The sequence below is a fragment of the Camellia sinensis genome, chromosome 14, assembly GCF_055761805.1.
Source record: "Camellia sinensis isolate YWXY chromosome 14, ASM5576180v1, whole genome shotgun sequence".
Lineage (NCBI taxonomy): Eukaryota > Viridiplantae > Streptophyta > Magnoliopsida > Ericales > Theaceae > Camellia > Camellia sinensis.
The window spans coordinates 129,741,403-129,761,959 of record NC_138974.1 but is presented as its reverse complement, the minus strand read 5'-3'; the positions used below and the strand labels follow the sequence as shown (position 1 = coordinate 129,761,959).

At 37.9% G+C, this 20,557-nt stretch overlaps 1 protein-coding gene across 2 annotated transcripts; it reads right to left on the bottom strand.

Annotated features, from left to right (window-relative positions):
• Positions 1-426: 426 nt before the first annotated feature.
• LOC114293190 (hexokinase-3) lies at positions 427-10,911 on the bottom strand. 2 transcript variants are annotated; one of them, XM_028237221.2, is made up of 9 exons: positions 10,390-10,911; positions 9,070-9,220; positions 8,789-8,968; positions 8,308-8,382; positions 3,363-3,518; positions 3,168-3,266; positions 2,935-3,062; positions 1,341-1,422; positions 427-990 (listed from the first exon to the last, which is right to left on the bottom strand). In XM_028237221.2, the coding sequence occupies exons 1-9, from the start codon at positions 10,659-10,661 to the stop codon at positions 604-606; spliced, it is 1,530 nt and encodes a 509-aa protein (XP_028093022.2). In that variant the 5' UTR covers positions 10,662-10,911; the 3' UTR covers positions 427-603. The 2 variants fall into 2 exon arrangements, with proteins under 2 accessions (XP_028093022.2, XP_082760257.1); XM_082904131.1 differs by having other exon boundaries at positions 427-925; positions 10,390-10,877.
• Between the last annotated feature and the right edge of the window lie 9,646 nt (positions 10,912-20,557).

Genomic DNA, 20,557 nt, shown 5'->3' with positions numbered 1-20,557 from the left:
TCATTAGTTCATATAGTCAAACCTATCAAATCATGAAACTATTTTTTTTTTTTTTATCAATAGTAATTTCTATTAAAATAAGATCAATCCAGCAAAAAAAAAAGTTACACCAAACTAAGGAATAATACTAATTCAAAAAATAAAAGAACAATTCTCAAAAGTACTAAAGAGAAGCTATGTATATATCAAAATGTAAAATTCATACTATGAAGTAGAAATCGATCATAACAATTTGACAATAGAATAAATTTAAAATAAATACATAGACTACATCCACATAGAAGATAATCATGAAAGTATTTGATTATCTTAAAACGATGCTTTTGAACTTCTCTGGACTAGTAAATTTCTTTAAACAAAATCACACAACATAATGGAATTCAGTTCGTAACTAAAAACCATAAAAATAAAAACACAACCATAATATACCATTAAAAAATTAATTAAACTCTCTAAAATAATAAGATGGAAATTTACACAACTTCCAATAATACATGCATGACCCCTTTACACAACCTTTGCTTTCTATATATTGGCTAATAGAAATTTCAAAAATGAATTCTACAATTTACCAGAGCTATATATAAATATATATGTATGTATTTATAGCAACTGTACATTTTCCACACCGACAAATCTATGCGAGGCTGCAAGGAGAGCTGCTCCGATGCCTGATCCATCTTCCGTGACCTTAAGAATGACATGTGAGGAGATATCTTCCCCTAAGATTTCAGTCATGGCTTCGTTCAAGTATTCTCTGAACATTGAATTCTTTGTATACAAACCCCCCTCAATTGCCACCACCGTTCTTCTTATCTCACTATGGCTTCCAACTTTGATTCTTCCACTTGTTATGCTGCCACTCCCATCCCGACCAATCTTCTTCAAGATCCCCACAATCCCAGCAGCTGCCAATCGGGCAGCCCTGCGGGTCACCACATTACATACCTTTACAATAAGCTTTCGTACTTTCAGAGGCACATCAGGAATCTGAAATTGGAGTTGAGAAAAAACACCAAACAATGGGAGTATGCAATGACAGAGTTGATTGGAGTAGCCAAGTGGCAACAAAGGCCTATTTGACGCAGCCTTCGTCAAGTTGAAAGTGGATAATAAATAAATAAACACAGAAGTTAAAAGCACATCTTCTCCAGCTTCCAGTAATCATATTTTTTCAATTTATTTAAGTTATTTCTACCTCATAAACTATAAATAGAAGTGCCCATCCAAAAAATAAAGAAGCTATAAGAAGTTGTGCGCCAAACATTCTAGCACAGACTCTCCAAAATAAAATAAAATAAAAAAGCTATAAGCTACACCAAACAGCCCCAATAAGTTACCTCAAGAACGTCATTCAAGATTCTGGCTACTTCCCTCAAGTCAGGGGATTCATCCTCCTGCATTACAGCCATCTTTGGTGTCCTGAAATTATTTTGAGGCATTAGTGAAATAAAATTAGTTATTATAGATAAAACCTGAGAGTCCAGCCCCAATATATACCTAAAAGAAATATATAGCAAAATAGAATTCACAACTGGTTACACTAGAACCCAATTGACTAGGGATATGCATTTTTTGGTTGACCATTTTAGTTACTGAATGGTAAGACTTAATTAAAAAGTATAGCTGGGGTTCATCAGTATCCAGCATGTAAAGCTTTACAATCGAAGGCCCATTTGTTAATAAGGTAATGAGTAACAAAAACCCAATTTCCCCAGGAAAACGATGAACCCCACCACAAATCAAAGCACATGAGATGTTAAATAAAACGGTATTTCTTAACGTCCAGGGGATGGAATCACTCGCTTCTAATATCAGCATTCTCAGTAAAATGGAGGGCATCTAAGTTTAACGTACAAGAAGTTGAATAGCCTGGCTGAGCGTCAGCTGCATCTCATTCCATTTTGCGTTTCTTTCTTCATTTTTTCCTTTCTCTATTCAAAAGAAGAACAAAGAGACAAAAAGAAAATCCAAGTCCAAAAACCATTTCTGTTTGGATCATGATCCAGGAACTAAAAGGCAATCAATCTACTTCATTTCCCAAATTTTTATCCATTTACAGCTCTTTAGTCAAATTAGGCCCCCCCCACAGTAACTATCCAAGAAGCACAAACACTTCTAAGAATGTCGCATGCCTATGTTACTTATTTCCAAAAAGCAATAATGAAAATGAAAATGATTGAATAGTATTAGTTACCTCTAGCATCTATGTTACTTATATCTTTTCGCATGTCACATAAATCGCAAAATTAGAATGCAGTGAATCGACTTCATCACTTTTAACTTAAATTCAATCTAATTATATTTTCATCATGTCTTTCAATTTTAGTAAATGTTCCCAACTAAATACACATTTCCTTCATTGTCCATGCAGCTTGAAACATTTCTTTTGTTCCCTTTTTGAGCCATAGCTCCCTAAATATCGCAACTGAACCATGTTCACAACTTCATGTCTAATAAATCCTTGGTTTTTTTTTCCCCTTTCTTGGATTGACCTAGTGCCCAGCCATTTTTTAAATGTTATGATTTATGGGGAATTGTTCAAAATATCTTCTACGAGCCATTCAATAGATTTCAACCAATGAACAGTCATGTTGACTAAAAACATGTACAGCCCAAATGAGACCAAATGTAATTTAGATTTCTAGAAGCCTAAAAAAGGCAAATCAACGACAATTCTAAAGAGAGGCAAACATAAGTGGAATTTACAAACCCAGAAGAAACAAGACGATTAAGTTAATGGCATTTAGAGCATTTGCAATTGTACCAAACTGTGTAAATAATTGTCTCAAATATCAAATTAAGTGTGAGTGGGAGCATTTTACATGCATGTATGAGATCGCCAGTAATATGCTTTTAAAACACCTAAGCTGACGAGTAAGAAGTAGAAGATTAAGAGAGAGGGCAAATGGAAAGAAAAAAAAAGAAACTCACCCTAAAATAAAAGGCACTGATAGTCTAGAAGATACATGTCCAAAAATATCTGACTCCTGTGACATCCGAAGAATCACTCTTCTTACAATGTCACCCAGATACATTCCTGATATCATTTTCTCAAAACCCTACAGCAAGATCCTTATGATTGTGTTATTTACTGGAAGCCAAAGAGGAAAAAGAGGCTGGAAAAGTGGGGCACTAAGTGAAATTTAACAGCAATTTAATCTTACTTGATCATTGGGATTTGGGCTATCGGCATCTAAATCAATATCATACAACGTCCTGGGCAGATGAGATGACCAGAAATTCCCCCATTCCATGTTAACTACCTGGTTAATAAAATATAAGAGCACAAGTAAAATCAGCTATCCTTCCCCAAATTTAACCACAAATGATATACAACTGGAGAACCCAAGATAGGATACCATGAATCCTGAAGTAGTAAGCAAGCCTTGACATTTAATAATAGCGTCTGCCCGCTCTAAATAGCATGCATTTGTACCCGTCCCAATTATCACTGCAGCAACTGTGTCTTCGTCATGATAATGTCCAAGTGCTAATGTTCCCACAGTATCATTTACCTGTTTAGAAAGATAGAATTAGACGCATATCTTTGGTCAAATAGATAGTTACAGTTATATACATAAAAGACAGCAAAAAACACAGGTACAAACACACATCTATGTTTGTGTGCGCACACATATATCTCTCTGACTATGACTACTATTGATGCCTCGTGAGGGCCGATTTCTACAAAAACAGAGATCATATGCTTTCATGAACTTTCACCGTGCATGTAGTTTCTATGACTACGACTCCTATTAGTGCCCAGCAAGGGCCAATCTCTACACAAACAGAGACCAAACAGTGGGGTAACAACATGCCATAACTGAAACAGAGATAGAGGAATCAAGGAAAAACTGTCTACGCTAACTTAAATCACAAATTTACCGGTGAGATCAAACTCATCGCCTTATCATTCTAAACACAATGTGGTTACAGCAGAAAGAAGATGATGCATAGTAGTATCCGCATGACGATGGTCAAATAAACAACAAACTGAAAATATCAGCATCCCAACTATTAGGATCATGTAAAGAGAGCATCTGTTCTATTTAGTCTTATCAAGACATGAAAAACACATATGCCCTCCAGAAAGTACCTTCACTGAATCACTGAGCTCTTCGAAAAAGTTCATAATATTAAAGAAAAATAAACAATGTTCTGGCTGAAACTAAGTATTCTATCAGCTAGTGAAAACACTGGACAACTACAAATAATAACAGTAACAAGAAAACCTCATAAAGTTTTGAAAAGGCATGCACTGAAGAAAGAAAACATTTGAAATATAAAATTACACTTTTTCTTCAAAAAAAACAAAAAATCCACCTTCACAAAAAAAAAAAAAAAAAAAAATCTTCTCATATGCTCCAGGCTTATGTTCGCAGATCAATTCAGTTTTTTTCTTTGTAGTTGTGCAGTCAAAGATGATACTGCATATCAGCAGGTGGCTGACATACTTTTCCAGTATTTTTAGATTAAGTTTAAAACATGTAGGATTTGTCATTTCCAGATAAATCACTCAATGGCAAATGAGAACCTGATAACCAAAAATCTTCCAAAAGCCAGAAGTTGTGTAACCCCCAATTCCTTATCTGATCACATACTGGTAAAACTTGAATTCAGACATCCATTAATAATTACTGAAGACCGATTTCCAAGAAAATAATAATAAGTCGAAATAAGTTGTACCTAGTTGTCATTAATAAAATGTAATTACAGTGATAAACACTTCTATATATATATATAAAAAAAAAAAAATTCCCTCAATAAGTTGCATATCAAATATGTGGTTGATGGAAAAAGGTATGCAAATGATGAGTATTATTAGATAGCATTTTTTTACAAGTAAATATATCATTAAAGATAAAGAGGTCTTGATCTGGCACGAGGACAAGGTATTATATGCCCCCGAACCTTCTAGCATGGGTTCTAGTTACTGGAATCAGCCTCTCTAAGAAAAAAGTTGGGAGAAAGTTGCCTACCTACTACCTCTCCCACGTGCAAAGTAGCCTTCTGCACTGGATATGATTTTGTGAATGTCACATTAGAGAGGCAATAGGAGATGCAAACCATTTACAAAAAGGAAAGGTAAAAAGCCTATATAAACTATACATCCAACTTTACTCAATCGACTCTACTACTGCATATCATTTTAGCCATGTATCATATAAACGCAATACTGCTATGTTATAAAGGACAAATTCACAAACCATGATATTTGATACTAAATTATTGCCAGGCCACACATGGATGCAGGTAACCTACGTGACTGATTGGCAGCCTTGACACCTTTAAGGATTCAAATAATACAAGTGCCTAGATGCCTATAAGGCCGCCATTAAAACTATGATAATAAATTATTGAACATGCATGAGTAAAAAAATATGCAATAGAAGATTATCCCCATAATTAAAACATGAAAAATATGATATCCTACATTTTCAGGATCCTAATGATAACATTTCGGCTCATAACTTATCCTTCTTTCAATGTATTATTGTCCATTCTTATCTTAAGTTGGTACCTATGTGGCTCTATGTTTTCAAGAAAGGAATCAATAACAACCAGAAGTCATGGTACACATGATGTTTAAATTAGTTCAAACCATAAATTTAAATTTAAATCATAATATACATGTTAAAACAATCTGCTTGGTTTAACTTTTGAAGTTCCTATTAGATGAAAATAGAAAAGGAATTGGCAATAAATAAACAAAACATGCTATTTTCCTTCTTAATCCTTTGCATTCCAACACAACAAAAAGTTTAATCAAATTTTGAAGCCATTTGCTATCCAATATGTATACTGTATATTGTGAATAGTTTACTATGGGAGAATTTTTTTTTTTTTTTCTTTTAACAAAAAAAAAAAAAAGAAGTATGCTAATGTACGATTTATTTTTCTCCTTTAATAGTATATGTATGTTGCTTTTTTCTTTTCCTTTTTTTTTTTTTTTTTTTGGGTCCGTTAATGTATATATGGTATATATATTCTGACATACATTAGGTATTGATTTCCTAGATATATTAGATATTGTCATAATTAGGTCTCTTATAGGATACTCTTTCTCATAGTTAGATTTCTAGTAGAATACTCTTTCTTAGCCTATATATACAAGCCTTCTATTATTCAATACAATAAGTATTATTTTTTCTCTCTCTCTACTATTCTAAAATGGTATCAGAGCTAGATTAAGAACCTAGTAATTTCACTTCATCGGCACGCGGCAGCCTCGCCTTGGCCGCTCGCCGGACCTCAACCTATTCCGCTACTATATTTTCCTTTCAGTATCGTTTCGTGGTGATTTCTTCCTCTATCCGCCAATTTATTCCTACCCCAAATATCTCTATCATATTTTTTTACTCACAATCCACTTTTTTGTGTGTTTCTGCTCCACTTTGTCTTTCCCTCTGTTTCAACCTCAAATTGATTTCTATCTTCAAACCTATTTGAGTTTGAGGGAGGGTATTATACCTATATCATGGTGATACACCATGCAAACCACCCAGGTCGCCTCCTTGACGCACACTCTAAGCCGCCCCCTTTGGTGCACAATCCAAGCCACCCCTGGCGCACTCAGTTATCTGTTGCCATCATCGTTCAGCACCACGCCATAAGTTATTTGTGTACCACACTTGTTGGTTCAACATTCAGTTCTCTACATCGGTTCGGCATGACTCATTTAAACTGTCCCGACAATGATTCCGGTTAGCTCTTACATCGGTCCGACATGACCCCTTTAAACTGTCCTGACATTGATTCCGGTTAGCTCCTACAACGGTCCAGCATGACCCCTTTAAATTGTCCTGACATTAGTTCCAGCCAGTTCCTATAATGGTCTGACACGACCATAAACTGTCTCTCGGCATTAGTTCCAGCCAGTTTCTATATCGGACTTTAAATTGTCCTGGCATTAGTTTTAGTCAATTCCTACAATGGTCCGACACGACTATAAACTGTCTCCCGACTTTAATTCCGGCCTTTGGTCTATTTTTAGCGCCCTTGCGCTCTCGTTCAGATTTTGCAATCTATTTGCCTTTTATTTTATTTAGTTTTATTTCATGTTTTAATTTCTCTCTCCAAACTCCAGATGTTTATCCTCCTTGAGTTTGAGGGGGATGTTAATGTATATATGGTATATATATTCCTACATATATTAGGTATTGATTTTTTAGATATATTAAGTATTCTCATAGTTAGGTCTCTTATAAGATACTATTTCTCATATTTAGATTTCTAGTATGATACTCTTTCTTAACCTATATACACAGGCCTTCTATTGTTCAATACAATTCATTCAATACAATAAGTATTATTTTCTCTCTCTCTACTATTCTAATATGGTCTAAAAGGTTACCTATGTGAATTTTGATTTTCTACATTTCATAGATGTATCATTTGGATTTTGAATTCCCCCCAAAAGTATTAGACTGGAAGTAACTTTTGAACAATGGTGCATCCATTTCTTTACTTTTTGTTTTTCTTATTCTTCAAAGTTAAAATAATTTGAAGGGCTCTTTATTTTGCAAGAAGTTTTGAGAAAACAATCAACTAATGTTAGGGTATCCTCCTCTTAAAGAGATGTATACCATATGCAAATTATGTATCATTGCGGTGTTGATTATCTCGCAAAGTGATGTTGATTATGATTCAAAACTTATTAATTGGAAGATCCTTTCCACCCATTCAAGTGTGCAAGACAAACACCAAACAATCAAAGAAGAACATCAATGAAACAATACAAACAATCAAAAAATATCAGAAAAGGGTTGCAGTGGTAGAACATAGCATTATTTTGTGAAGTGGTGAAAGGAAGTGTAGTGAAAAAGAAGATCAGAAAGCATGATGACCATTGGATAGGCAATTGTCTCATACATATACCTTAGAAATTCAGAGATATTGAAGTGAGATATGAGAGAAGTGGGATGTGGGGAGTTTTCAAGCAGTAACATTGAACTTCAGTTTCTCTCAATTAGAGAGTAATGTGGAATTAAAAAGCGGTTAAGTTAACCTAGAAACGTGAATTAACAAATTTTCCCTTTAGCTAATGAATATCATAACTCATTAAAGCAATTTAGAAAGTGACAATTACAGGGCGATTTGAGAAAAGAAAAAAATATAAACAACACTAAAATCAGAGTTCACGCCAAATAGAGTCTTTTCATATATTAGTATAGATATAGTTGATATAAAAAATAAAACAGAAAGAGGCTTCATTGAGCAGATCACTACAAATTGCAAAAAGTACTCATGTATCCAGTAGTAGTATACTAAGACAGCAAGATCACTTAGAAGGGAACTGCTTACAAGGGCTGCTACCCGCATATCTAGGCCTCTTTTAGACATAGCTTGCTGTAAACATTCAGAAACATCTCTTCCAACCTGACAACAAGAAAGTTTCACCAAATAAATCTCCACTTACATTAGTCTCTTGAATAAATCACTAAACCAATTCCAGTTTTATATTACCATAGTAAATATTTTCTTTCTCTTGGTAGAAAGCATTTTATCTAATTTTCAATTATTAAGACCATAATTTGAAACTAGTTATGCATATCTAATGTTAGATTATAGTCAGCACAGTTATAACTCAGTTCAGCCACTTGGGTTGAATGGTTCAACTGCTCTGATCTGAACCGATGTGGTTGAAGGGGAAATAGATTCCACCCTTACGATCAACAAGAAAGGAACTTTTCCTAACTATTGCTTCCTATAGGCTAGGACATAGCCCTAAATAATTTGGAGTTTCCAGAAGTAGATATTCTTGTTAGATAATCAGTCAACTAACCGTGTCTCCAATGGCAAAACCTTTTGTCCATCTGATTAGAATGCCTGATGAGACAGACATTTGTTTTACAGGAAACGAGAATGTAAATCCAAGTTCCCTACTTTTGACTTCTGGTAGTTCAGAAACTTCTTGCTTTTCTACAAACTGCTTCAGTGAGGAGGCAATAAAATCAAAGAGATCCTGCCAGCCAAACAAACCAATTTCAATAATATCACTACATAAAAAAAATTGCAAAATAATGCTCAAAAGTAGCAGGCAATGAGGTACACAAACTCAGACACCTCGCTTGTGCTTGTCATTAGATGTTGAGGAATAGGTTGTTGGTCCACATCATATTTACGAATAGCTGAACTATCACCTCCTAGCGCAACGCGCAAGACCCTAAAATTAGTACCTCCAAGGTCTAGCGCATAATAGGTTCCCTTCTCGCTCCTGAAGGATTTTCAGACTTAATCAATTATACGTTCCAAAAAAAGGGGCAGAAAGGGAAGAAGCTAAGTAAAATAGGTTTTGACAGCTAGCAGCATTAGAATTGAGAACAAAGCAATTTAAGTTAGCCTATAAAAAAATCCTCAATAATATGAACATGACAAAGATCATCTAGAATAATTTATTTCCCGTAATGGTCCAAAATGCAATCCTATAGTTAATAACTGCCCCTCCCCAGTTATCACAGATTTGAAAACCACAATTATTATCAACAGGCAGACCATTGTGGAAGTACCAGAGTAACCAAATCTAATTAATAAATTGAAACATTAACTACCCAAAATATGTATATGACTGCATTAACTGAAGGTAAGATTTTTCCAGATATGATTCTAGTAGTAAATGAAACTATTCAAGAACAAAACCTATCAAAAACAACCAACTAATCCCACATGTGGAGCCCAAGACAAAGAATTGACAAAATACACCATAATCAAAAAAAAAAAGAATAGAAGGGAATGGAGAAAAGAACCACTATAATGCTACTTTCCAGATGCTTAAAGTTTCACACCAAAAAAAATCTCCAATAAAGCAGCAGAAAGATTGATCCATCACAGTGTAGAATGTCAAAACAACAGTCGACAAATTATTCTAAAACTTCAAATTAAATAAAGTAATGATAAAGTGGTCCATTAAACCTGTATACTGTCCATACGAAAATCCCCTTTAATCACTATCATGGAAAAGAACCACATATAACAACAAGTATGACACTAAAACACAAGGCATAACCAAAAAAGAGTCCATACAATAATAATGCACAAACAATCAAACTAGGAAGAACCCCAAATAAGAAAGTCAAATTTAAAACAAAAATTGGAACAAAGATCAAACACCAAAATCACCAACCCAAAACAAGAATCGATCTCAAACATGCACAAAATTTAAAATTGATAAAACATATATAAATAATATGGTAAGGAAATACAAAACCCACAAAAGAAAATCAAATTTTACAATTCATTAGCAATCAAAAATCAGAAATGCCGCTGAATTTCGATTCATTCACTGTTATTATCGTACCAAAACACAAACCATCGAATGAAAACGCAAAACAAGCAAAACCCAGGAGAGAGAGAGAGAGAGAGAGAGAGAATGTTGAATATGAATACCCATTGGGAAGCTTGTCGACGAAGGTGAGAAGCATCTTGAGCTTGCTTCCACCTTCAGAAGCTAACCCTGCGTGCATTTCAACAGCCATAGCATCAACTACTTGTCTCAGACGGCCCACCGAAGTCGAGCAATCCTCCTCCAAATCCTCCAACACCGCCACCACTTTCTTCCACCTCCGCAACGTCTTCACCCTCCGACCCACCATCACCGCCGCGATCGCGCACGTCGCCGCCGCGCAAATCACCGCCAGACTCAACCCCACCTTCCCCATCTCTCACCACCACCACCGCCAATCAACCCACTCACGCCATCAAAACGACGGCGTTTCTCGATTCGAAACTCCTCCTCATCGCTCCGAGCACTTCTCAGACGATTTTCCGGCGAGACTCGCCGGAAAGCGGTGATGCAGACAACTTGCTCGATGAAAAGTTTAGAGAGAGAGAGAGAGAGAGAGAGGGAGGGGTCTTGGCACTGGCAAGAGTGCTGGAAAGAGAAGGGGGTGGGGTGGGGGTACTTATACTGATGATGTGAAAAGACTGATTTACCCTTAAATTTTAGATCTCTAGCCATTTTATTGTTGATTTTTAATATTTTTCATCTATATAATTGAAATTAACACCATTTTGAATTTGTGTCCATACTAGGAGGGTCCACATAAGCTCTCTTGTAAGTCTGGTGAATGAAATTAACACCAGGAAGGCCTAATATTATGGTTTTGCCATTGGCTTTTGGTAAAAGTTGACTTGGCTTCCACCTTTGACAAGTATGGAAGGTATTTATTTGACTCATTGATTTTGATACAAGTTCGTTTTGTTTGGAAAGGTAAAGGTTAGGGGTGGTCAGCCATATTTTAAATGAGCGTATTTTTAAATTTTTTGTATAAAAAAATATATAAAAAAATAAAAAAAGTGAGTAGAAAAGTAAACAAAAAATGTTGATAGATATTTATAGATATTGATTGATGTGACCCAAATAAGTACATGTCTTAAGTGCATGCCAAACACCTACTTAGTCAAAAAAAAAAAATTTTTTGAACCGAGTCAAAAAAAAAATTTAAAATCATTCTAAAAATCATTCTTTTTTATTTTAAGACAAATTATTATCAGGTCTTAATGATTATATTAATTTTTATTAAGTTTATTAATTTGTTATTGAAAGTTGGTATTAACATAATTGTCCAAAAAAAGACTTTGTGTAACGATTTTTTAAATTTTTCACTAAAAATAAATAATTAGTGACGTTTAATAATTATTAGCGACGTTTTTTGACAAAATTTTTTTATATTGTCACTAAAAACTAACAATTAGTAATTTTTTTTTTTTATAAAAGCGTTGCTAATTATTACAAGATTTATTCAGTAGTAAGTCTATTTATTGAGACCTATACATAAATCTGCCTTTATTTTACACATTCTTTTGTAACAAAAAATTTAAAAAAAAATCAATAAAAATCAAATTCTTAAACAAATTCTAAACCTCGTTTGATAAATATTTTTTTTAAAATTAAAAAGTTAAAATACCATATTATACATTTCAATCAATCATTTTTTCTTTCACAATTATCAATTTAATTAAAAAAATTATTTCAAACACACCAATTTTTTTCAATTAATAAAAAACTACTAAAAAAATAGTTAATATCAATTGACTCATTGATTGTAGCCTTTCTAATAGGGTAGAAGTATGGAGTGACTATTGGGTGCTACATCATTTATCATTTGATATTTGTTAAGTTATTTGCTACAATCCTAACCAAAAATATTGAATTGTAAAATTTTAACCTATCAATACCAAGTTGGGACACCAAGTGTACTTACCCCAATACCACTACATAATTTTTTAAAAATATGACATACTCATGCAATATGATTTGAAATAATACAAAAACGTGTGAAGTGACTTTTATAATCTCTGACGTCCATCAATTGTGGCGAGCAGCTTGAAAGAGGTTAATTAAAAAAATTATAAATTTAAATTTTAAAAAGTTTGGTAATGTTTATATTTATATTTTTGAAAAAATTATCCATAAATTTCATATGGAGAAATTATATCCATTTAATTTTAAAAGTTTTCTTATAAACCATTTAGTTTAATTTATTTCGGGAAAGATAGATTTAAAGAGGCTATTTTAGCCAATTAGCCAAAAAGTTACTAAATTAGCCAAAAAGCCAACAACCCATACCAAAAAGTCAAAGATTCTCTTTTCTCTCTACTTTTTGTACATCTTTTCGTAATTAGTCAAAAAGTCATCCCAAACATACAAATTTTTTTTACCTATTTTTTTAGCCAAATAGCCAAAAAATTACTAAATTAGCCTGTTTCCAAACGAGTGTCATTTGAGTTTACTATAATACCCATTTTGATTTAATTACTTTCCCTATTTTTCGTTTTTTGGTTGGTTCAAAGTATTATTTTGTAGGATTGCACTGAGTGTGTTAGTAATGCCGTATTGGTAGATGCCTTATTTGTGACAATAAGAAAATGGCAACATGTAAGATTAATGTAACATTTGTTCACACACTTCACAACAATGTCATAAAATTCTGAAAATACCATATGCTTCACAAAATACCATAAACTTCACATAACAAAAAATGTTAAGCCTGTTGACCTCCTCACAGAATACCATTGTACGGGAAAAAAAATAAACCTTCTCGTGTAATCTTGTTGATCAAGTCTGCGCTCCTCCGTATGTCGTTGCTTTACTCCCTGAAAACACAAATGTGAGCTAGCCGGCGGGTGTGTGCCGGATACCTCTCCGATGCCTAAGTCAGCAACATAGACAAATAGACAAAAAACTCTGTGTATTCGAGAAACAAAGTTGTGTGTTACCTCTCTATAGGTGATGTTTGTGAGCTTTTATAGATTCCGTGTGGCACAATCTTAGTAGGACTCTTACTCCTCCATGTAGAGTCCTCCTTGGATTCACATTCCTGAAAGATAATGCTTATCCTTCAACACCCCCCTCACTACTTAAACCAAGTGAGCTGGTTTTTCCATGGTCGGACTCCAATATGACCGAGGTAAGCATAGCTATGCTAAGCCGCAGACTAGACCGAGATAACTCTACTTCGGTTCTTCCGCTTCCAATGCTGACCATAGTATTGTTAAGTCCGTGCTAACCATTAGCTAGGTCCGACAGAGCTAGCTGCGCTATACCGTAACCGGACTAACTCTGAGTGTGGCATCCCGGCGACCGAGCTATCTGTAGCGCTCTCCTAGACCGAGATAACAATAAGCTTTCTGGGTCCAGATTAACTTTAGGGTCGTCTGGGACCGGACTATCTTCAAGGCTCTGGGACCGGACTAATCTTCAAGGCCTTTTTACTCTCCCCCCCGTATTGTGGCCCATAACGGCCCATTGCCCAGCTCGGCCCAATTTATAAATATAAATTACCCTCTCAATTGCCCCTTAATTCCATCTGCGTAGCATGATAGGGATTACTTGTTTTACCAACCGAACCAAAAATTCTAGTCTGACGACCGAGCTAAAAACTCTTTTAGCCTTTTCAGCTGAACTAAATTCATGCCGGCTCTACCTGTCCAGTCAAAAACGTCTCTTCAATCACAACAACTGAATCACTTCTCATTCCAAGGACACGTGGCATGTTCTCATTGGTTGAAGGCAGCTGTCACGCCGTCTTCGTATCTCGCGAAATTTGAACAGTCTCGCCCTTTTTGTCCTTTCTTCTACACAAAACAAACTCTTTCATTTTGAATCTATCACTACACTATTCATCTCCTTCATTCTCTCTCTCTGTGCTTCTACTTCTTCAACCCCTGAGCTCGCTGAGTTCGTGTTCTTCACTGTCGTTGCTTCCATCTTCGATTTTTTCTACCGTAATCTAGTAAGTAACTCAACCTTCTAACTCCTTTTGGTTGATTTCACACCCTCTTTGCAATACGTTACATGTTTTTCAAAACACACTGTCTGCTTCCATTTTCTGCTTAGCTCTGTGTTTTCTGCAAACACTTAGTAATAGAACCACTTGGATTCAAGAAATAATATGAGAAACACTAGTTTTGATCCAAAATCATAATATAACCAAACTAGGAAGTTGTTTGTAGTGGATGCTAATCTAGCCAGGCTATCAACCGGACTAGCACTTCATGCTGAACTAGTAGTTTCACCAAGTCAAACCACCTTTTGCTTCATTTGATTTAGCCGAGCTATCGATCCGTACTAGGTTTGCGCAATAGTATGCCTGAAAGTCTAAACCACGACCGAACTACAACTTGGGGCTAAACCAGCCTTCTTAGCTCTGATCGAACTAAGAATGATGCCCCTAGAGGCTCAGCCGGACTAACAAATCCCTTTCTAAAACCGAGTTAAAAGACGCCTTGCCCAAACCTAAGCTTAAGACACGAAGCACTTCACATAACCGATCTAGGACTTCATTTATCTTGCCTGTGTTTCTTTTAGCACGGTCCCACGATCTGTGCTTAATACCTCTGTTTTTCACTTTACAGACTTAGGTTGCCCAGGCACTCCTTTGAGCGCTCAACCGAGCTACTCAGCACCATTCTCCGACCGGGCTAACACCCACGTATTATTTATTCATAACTTAAACCACAAATGGGAAAGTATAGGTTTTTAGTTAACTCCCCTGGTGCAATGGCTGAATTTCGCAAGGACTACCAAATCCCAGATGATGTCCACCTTTCACTGGCCAAGCCAGACACCGTCCCCTAGGGAAAACATGGTTTTGTCCCCTTTAACGTTTATTTCAATTGTAAAGTGCGGTCTGCGTTTCCTTGTACAGCCCCTTCTCTGCGAATTCCTTAGGCAAACCAAACTTTGCCCTACCCAACTATCCACCAATTCTTACCGTATAATAAACGACATTGCCGCATTAAACCACCGGGCTGGCCTTAACCTCGGCCTAGCCGAGCTCTTTCATCAATACTCCATTGGATCAAAAGAAGACGGTTGGGTTTATTATTTAAGAATACGATGCCGCCGAGAAAAAATAATCAAAGATACCCCAAATAAAGATTTAAACGACGATGATTTCTTCTGGGTTTCTGGGAACTTCGAAGACCAAGAAGCCCAGATTCCTGGTGACCGAATAAACCGGAATAAAGGGACCACCAGTATAATTACCTCGGCTCTATTGCATGTTCTTCTTTATTTCGGTATTCTATTCCTTAACCGAACTGACGGTTGTCTTCTTTATGCAGATTCGGCCCACCTTAAATCACTATACAGTTACCCCAATCTAAACACACTTTGCGCCGCACTACGATACCCTGAAAGAAGTTGGGCCAAGTTACTGAATTTTGAACCGACGTACAGATACAGCAGTCGACGAAAAGCCAGAGTAACAGACTTTTTGCTGGAGGCATCTCCTGAACTGGATCCAACCTTGCCACAAATTAACCTAGTCCGTACTACTGCTGAACAAGAGATGGCTAAGAGGAACAGAGTAAGGGCCCTTCTAACCGAAACAAACCAAGCCGAGGTACCATCACCCAACCAGCCTCAGGAAACCGTGGTGGCCCTTTCATCTCAACAACCCTCCTCATCTCGCCCAAGTAAGCGTGCCCAGACTACCCCAACCGAGCAACGCCTTGTTGATGAAGATGAAACCAATCTTCCACCAAGCTCTCCACCGAGCCTGCGACCGGAGCGCTCCGACCGAGCTAGCTCCTCCAAGTGGGCACCCAAATTTACATTTAAAAACCGAGCAATTCAGGACACTGACTCAGTGGTCGCTGAAAAAGATCACTTAATGGCATTTAACCTTGCCAAGAGTGTCTGCCTTCCAGCAGACATGGAGCACCACAAACATCTGACCAAACTAAAAGCCATTCGTTCGGCCACGAAATCCATGCTGCTTGTAAGTAGCTTTTTCTGTTAATCTTTCTAATTTGCACAACTTTCATCTCGATTTGATTACAAGTCTTCCCCTTCTTTTGTTGGCCATGCAGAAGAGCCACATAGCCCATAAGTGTGTGTTGGAACTTTGTAAGACTGCAAGGCAAGCCATGGCCGAAGTGATTGAAAAAACTGCCGAATTAGAAGAAGCCAGGAAGCAAATAGCCGAGCTAAATTCCGAGAACAGTCGTCTGGCCGGACTTGTTAGCTCGATTGAAGCAGAAAAACAAAAAGCTACAGTCGTGATGAAAGACAAATATTTGCGCGAACTTGCTAAACTTGAGGGAAAAAAGAACGCCGAGATAGAGAAGCTGAAGAAGAGCGCTGATGACGCCGAGCTCCAGGGTTACAAAGAGGGGGAGGCGACTTACATTAAACAATGTGAAGCTGCCAAGGATCTCTTCTTCAAATGCAGTTGGAGGGTGGCTGTAGTGTAGCTCGGTCATGGTCCAGAGACCGAGGTCTTCAACGCTCCTGCATACTTTATTCCGAGCTCTATGACGGAATACGCTGCTGCCCTTCAGCAACAATTTCTTGAGGATTCATATGATGAGGAAGAAACCGTGCCCAAAGATACCCCGACTGTTAGTGATCCTGTCGATTAGTTAGTTCGGTTGGAGCCAATGGTGGAAAACCTGACCAACGAGCTGCCTACTGAAACCGTTCTTCCAACCGAGACCGTTCTGCCGAATGAAACCAGGCTCCGAGTTGATATTGACGCCGACCTTGATGATCTGTTTAACTGACTTTGTATTTTTCTTCTTTTTGGAAACAAATTGTAACCGGGCTGAGGCCCCACCCTTTGTACTTGCTTTTGAATTTTTCAATGAAGTCTGTTTTTGTTCCAACTGTTATCTTGGTTTACTTTCCTGTTTGTGCTTGTTTTCTTACTACAATTTGAATGAAACACAATATTTCCCGACCGAGATACTTTACCCCGGTCATACCTGCCAACCTCTTTAGCCTTGATTCTTATCTGGGCTAAAGAACAATAAGTGTTGGTTTTTCCAGCCAACCACTCTTTAGCCGATATCCTTTCTTCGGCGGAAGAGTAGAGTACTAAGAGTTGGTTTAATCCAGCCAACCTACTCCTTAGCCGATATCCTTACTTCGGCTGAAGATTACGAAGAGTTGGTTTAATCCAGCCAACCTCTAGATTGGTTATTTCTGCCAATTTAGAAAAATGTTTGGTTATTCCTGCCAAACGTCCTGCAACCTAGATCCTTATCCTGGGCTTAGGAAAGGTGTTGGTTTTTCCAGCCAACCTGTAGATTGGTTTTTCCAGCCAACCTAGGGTATAGTGTTTGGTTATTCCGACCAAACATCCTATAGCCCGGATCCTTATCCTGGGCTTAGGAAGGGTGTTGGTTTAATTCAGCCAACCTCTAAGTTGGTTTTTCCAGCCATCCTAGAGTAAAGTGTTTGGTTTATTCCGACCAAACGTCCTACAGCCTGGATCCTTATCCTGGGCTTAGGAGGGGTGTTAGTTTAATCCAGCCAACTTCGAAGTTGGTTTTTCCAGCTAACCTTGCTTTTAATGCCCCTAACTCAGTAAAACAATCTCTTGTAGAAGGAAACAGGTATACTGAAAAGAAGCTACTTATTTTATTGAGAAAGGAAAAAATTATACATACTTAAAAGAAAAAGCTAAAAATGAAATAACTTGAGATTGGCAGTATTCCATGGCCTAAGAATTGCCTGGCCGTCCTCATCTTCTAAGTGGTATGCCCCTTTGCCTGCTAATTCAACCACTTTGTAAGGTCCTTCCCAATTGGGCCCTAACTTGCCATCTCCCGGAACCATGGTGTTTCCCATCACTTTGCACAGTACCCAATCTCCAATCTTGAATTGCCTTGGATGCACTGTTTTGTTGTATTTCCTGGATAACTGTTGTTGGTATGAGGCGATGTGAACCAGTGCTCTTTCTTTTCTTTCTTCCGCAAGGTCGAGCTCCAATGCTATGACTTCGCCATTTAAGTCTGGATCAAAATTTTCGCTTCGAATTGTGGGGAGGCCAACTTCTAGTGGGATTACTGCTTCCATGCCATAAGTTAAGGAGAATGGTATTTCTCCTGTTGATCGTCGAGGTGTGGTGCGGTAAGCCCATAAAACATGAGGAAGTTCCTCAACCCATTTGCCTTTTGCTTTTTCTAACATTTTCTTCAATCTGTCCAAGACGATCTTGTTTGATGCTTCTGCCTGGCCGTTGGCTTGGGGATATGCCGGTGTAGAATTGTAGAACTCTATCTTGTACTCCTCACAAAAGCCTCTAAAAATTTTGCCGTCGAACTAAGTGCCATTGTCCGATATTAGTGCCTTGGGTATGCCGAACCGTGTGATGATATTTTGCCAGACAAACTTCTTCATATCTTTCTCTTTTATTGATGCTAGTGCTTCTCCTTCCACCCACTTTGTGAAGTAGTCTGTTGCTGCTAGAAAGAACTTCCTGTTTCCGGGTGCTGTTAGAAGTGGTCCTACTATGTCGAAGCCCCACATTGCGAAAGGCCATGGGCTGGTCAATGGTAGAAATTCTCTGGCCGGCTGATGTGTTTGGTGTGCGAACTTCTGACATTTCTCGCACTTCTTCACATACTTCTCCGAGTCTGCCTGCATGTATGGCCACCAGTATCCTTGTGAAATGGCTCTGTAAGCTAACGATCTTCCTCCTTGGTGGCTTTTGCACACCCCTTTATGTATTTCAAACAAGAATGCTTCTACTTTGTTGGGGTGGACACACTTTAGATAAGGTCCTGAGAATGACTTTTTGTACAATGCCATAGATGGGGAGAGCCAAAATCGCTGCGACTTTGCTCTAATTTTGTTAGCTTCTTTCTTTTCTTCCGGTAAGACGCCGTCTTTTAAGAACAGTATGATGGGATCCATCCATGAGGGGCCTAATTCGGCGCAACACACCTCTTCTACTTCAGGGTCCTCAATGCTTGGTCTCGGTAGGTAATCAATTAGTAGTGGGTGAGGGATGGATGTATCTGCCATTGACGTAAAGCCTGCTAGTTCGTCTGCTCTGCTGTTTTCCTCCCTGCCAATCTGTTCTATCCTTACTACTTCAAATTTCTTGATCTCTGTTCTGACCAATTCCTGGTACTTGGCCATCTTGTCATCCTTTGCTTCATAGTCACCAGAAATTTGGTTTACCACCAGCTGTGAGTCGCTATAGACCATTAGTTCGGTGGCCTTCATGTAGAATGCTGATTTGAGTCCTGCAAGAAGTGCTTCATACTCCGCTTCGTTGTTTGATGCTTGGAAGCCAAGGTTGATTGCTTGCTCCACAACCAAGCCGTCTGGTGAGATGAGGACTATGCCAAGTCCTGCACCATGCTAGTTGGATGCTCCGTCCACAAAGAGCTTCCACATCTCTCCAACGAACAATTTTCAACAAGTGGAGGGATCAGATGATACCGTGGGGTTAGGGATGTTGCTGGTGTTTTCTTCAAGGTCCATACTGGCTGTCTGCCCCTTGCTATCTGATTGAACCAAGTCTTTATTTGTTGGTGAGTCTTGGCTTGGTGTAGCATGGTTCGCTTCTGCCTTGATCTCTTTATTTTGGTCTGCCTTGGGGTCCGACTGAGTATTCTGCACCAGGGGTTGCGCTATTCCGGTGTCAACTTCCATCCCTAGTTCGGTTGTGTTAGTCAGGTCGACTGGGCAGATATGATGACTTCCCGGGGTAAATTCTGCGACAAAGTCTGCCAAAGCTTAGGCCTTTATCGCGGTTCTAGGTTGGAACTTGATGTCGAATTGTCCCAACTCTATTGCCCATTTCAAGATTCGCCCAGAAAAGTTCGCCCTCTCAAACAAAGCTTTTAATCGGAAAATTGTGAGGACGACTATGGTGTGGGCGTGAAAGTAGTGCGATAACTTTCTTGAGGCCATCATCAAGGCCAAGGCCAGTTTTTCCAGTGGCAAGTACCTTGTTTCGGCACCTAGCAATGTCTTGCTGACATAATAGATGGGCAGATGTTGGATTCCTTCCGCACGGACCAACACTGCGCTAATTGTGTGCTGAGAGACTGCCAGGTACAGGAAGAGTTCTTCTCCAGGTATTGGGGTCACCAGTAGTGGTGGAGAAGACATGTATTCTTTCAAGCTTTCCAGAGCGCGGTCGCATTCTTCGTCCCACTCGAACTTGGCTTTTAACGCTTGAAAAAATGGTCATAGTCTGTCTGACGACCAGCTAATGAATCGGTTGAGTGCAGCAGCCATGCCGGTGAGATATTGTACTTCTTTTACTGAGTTAGGCCTCATCAGATCCTGAATAGCTTTGATCTGGGA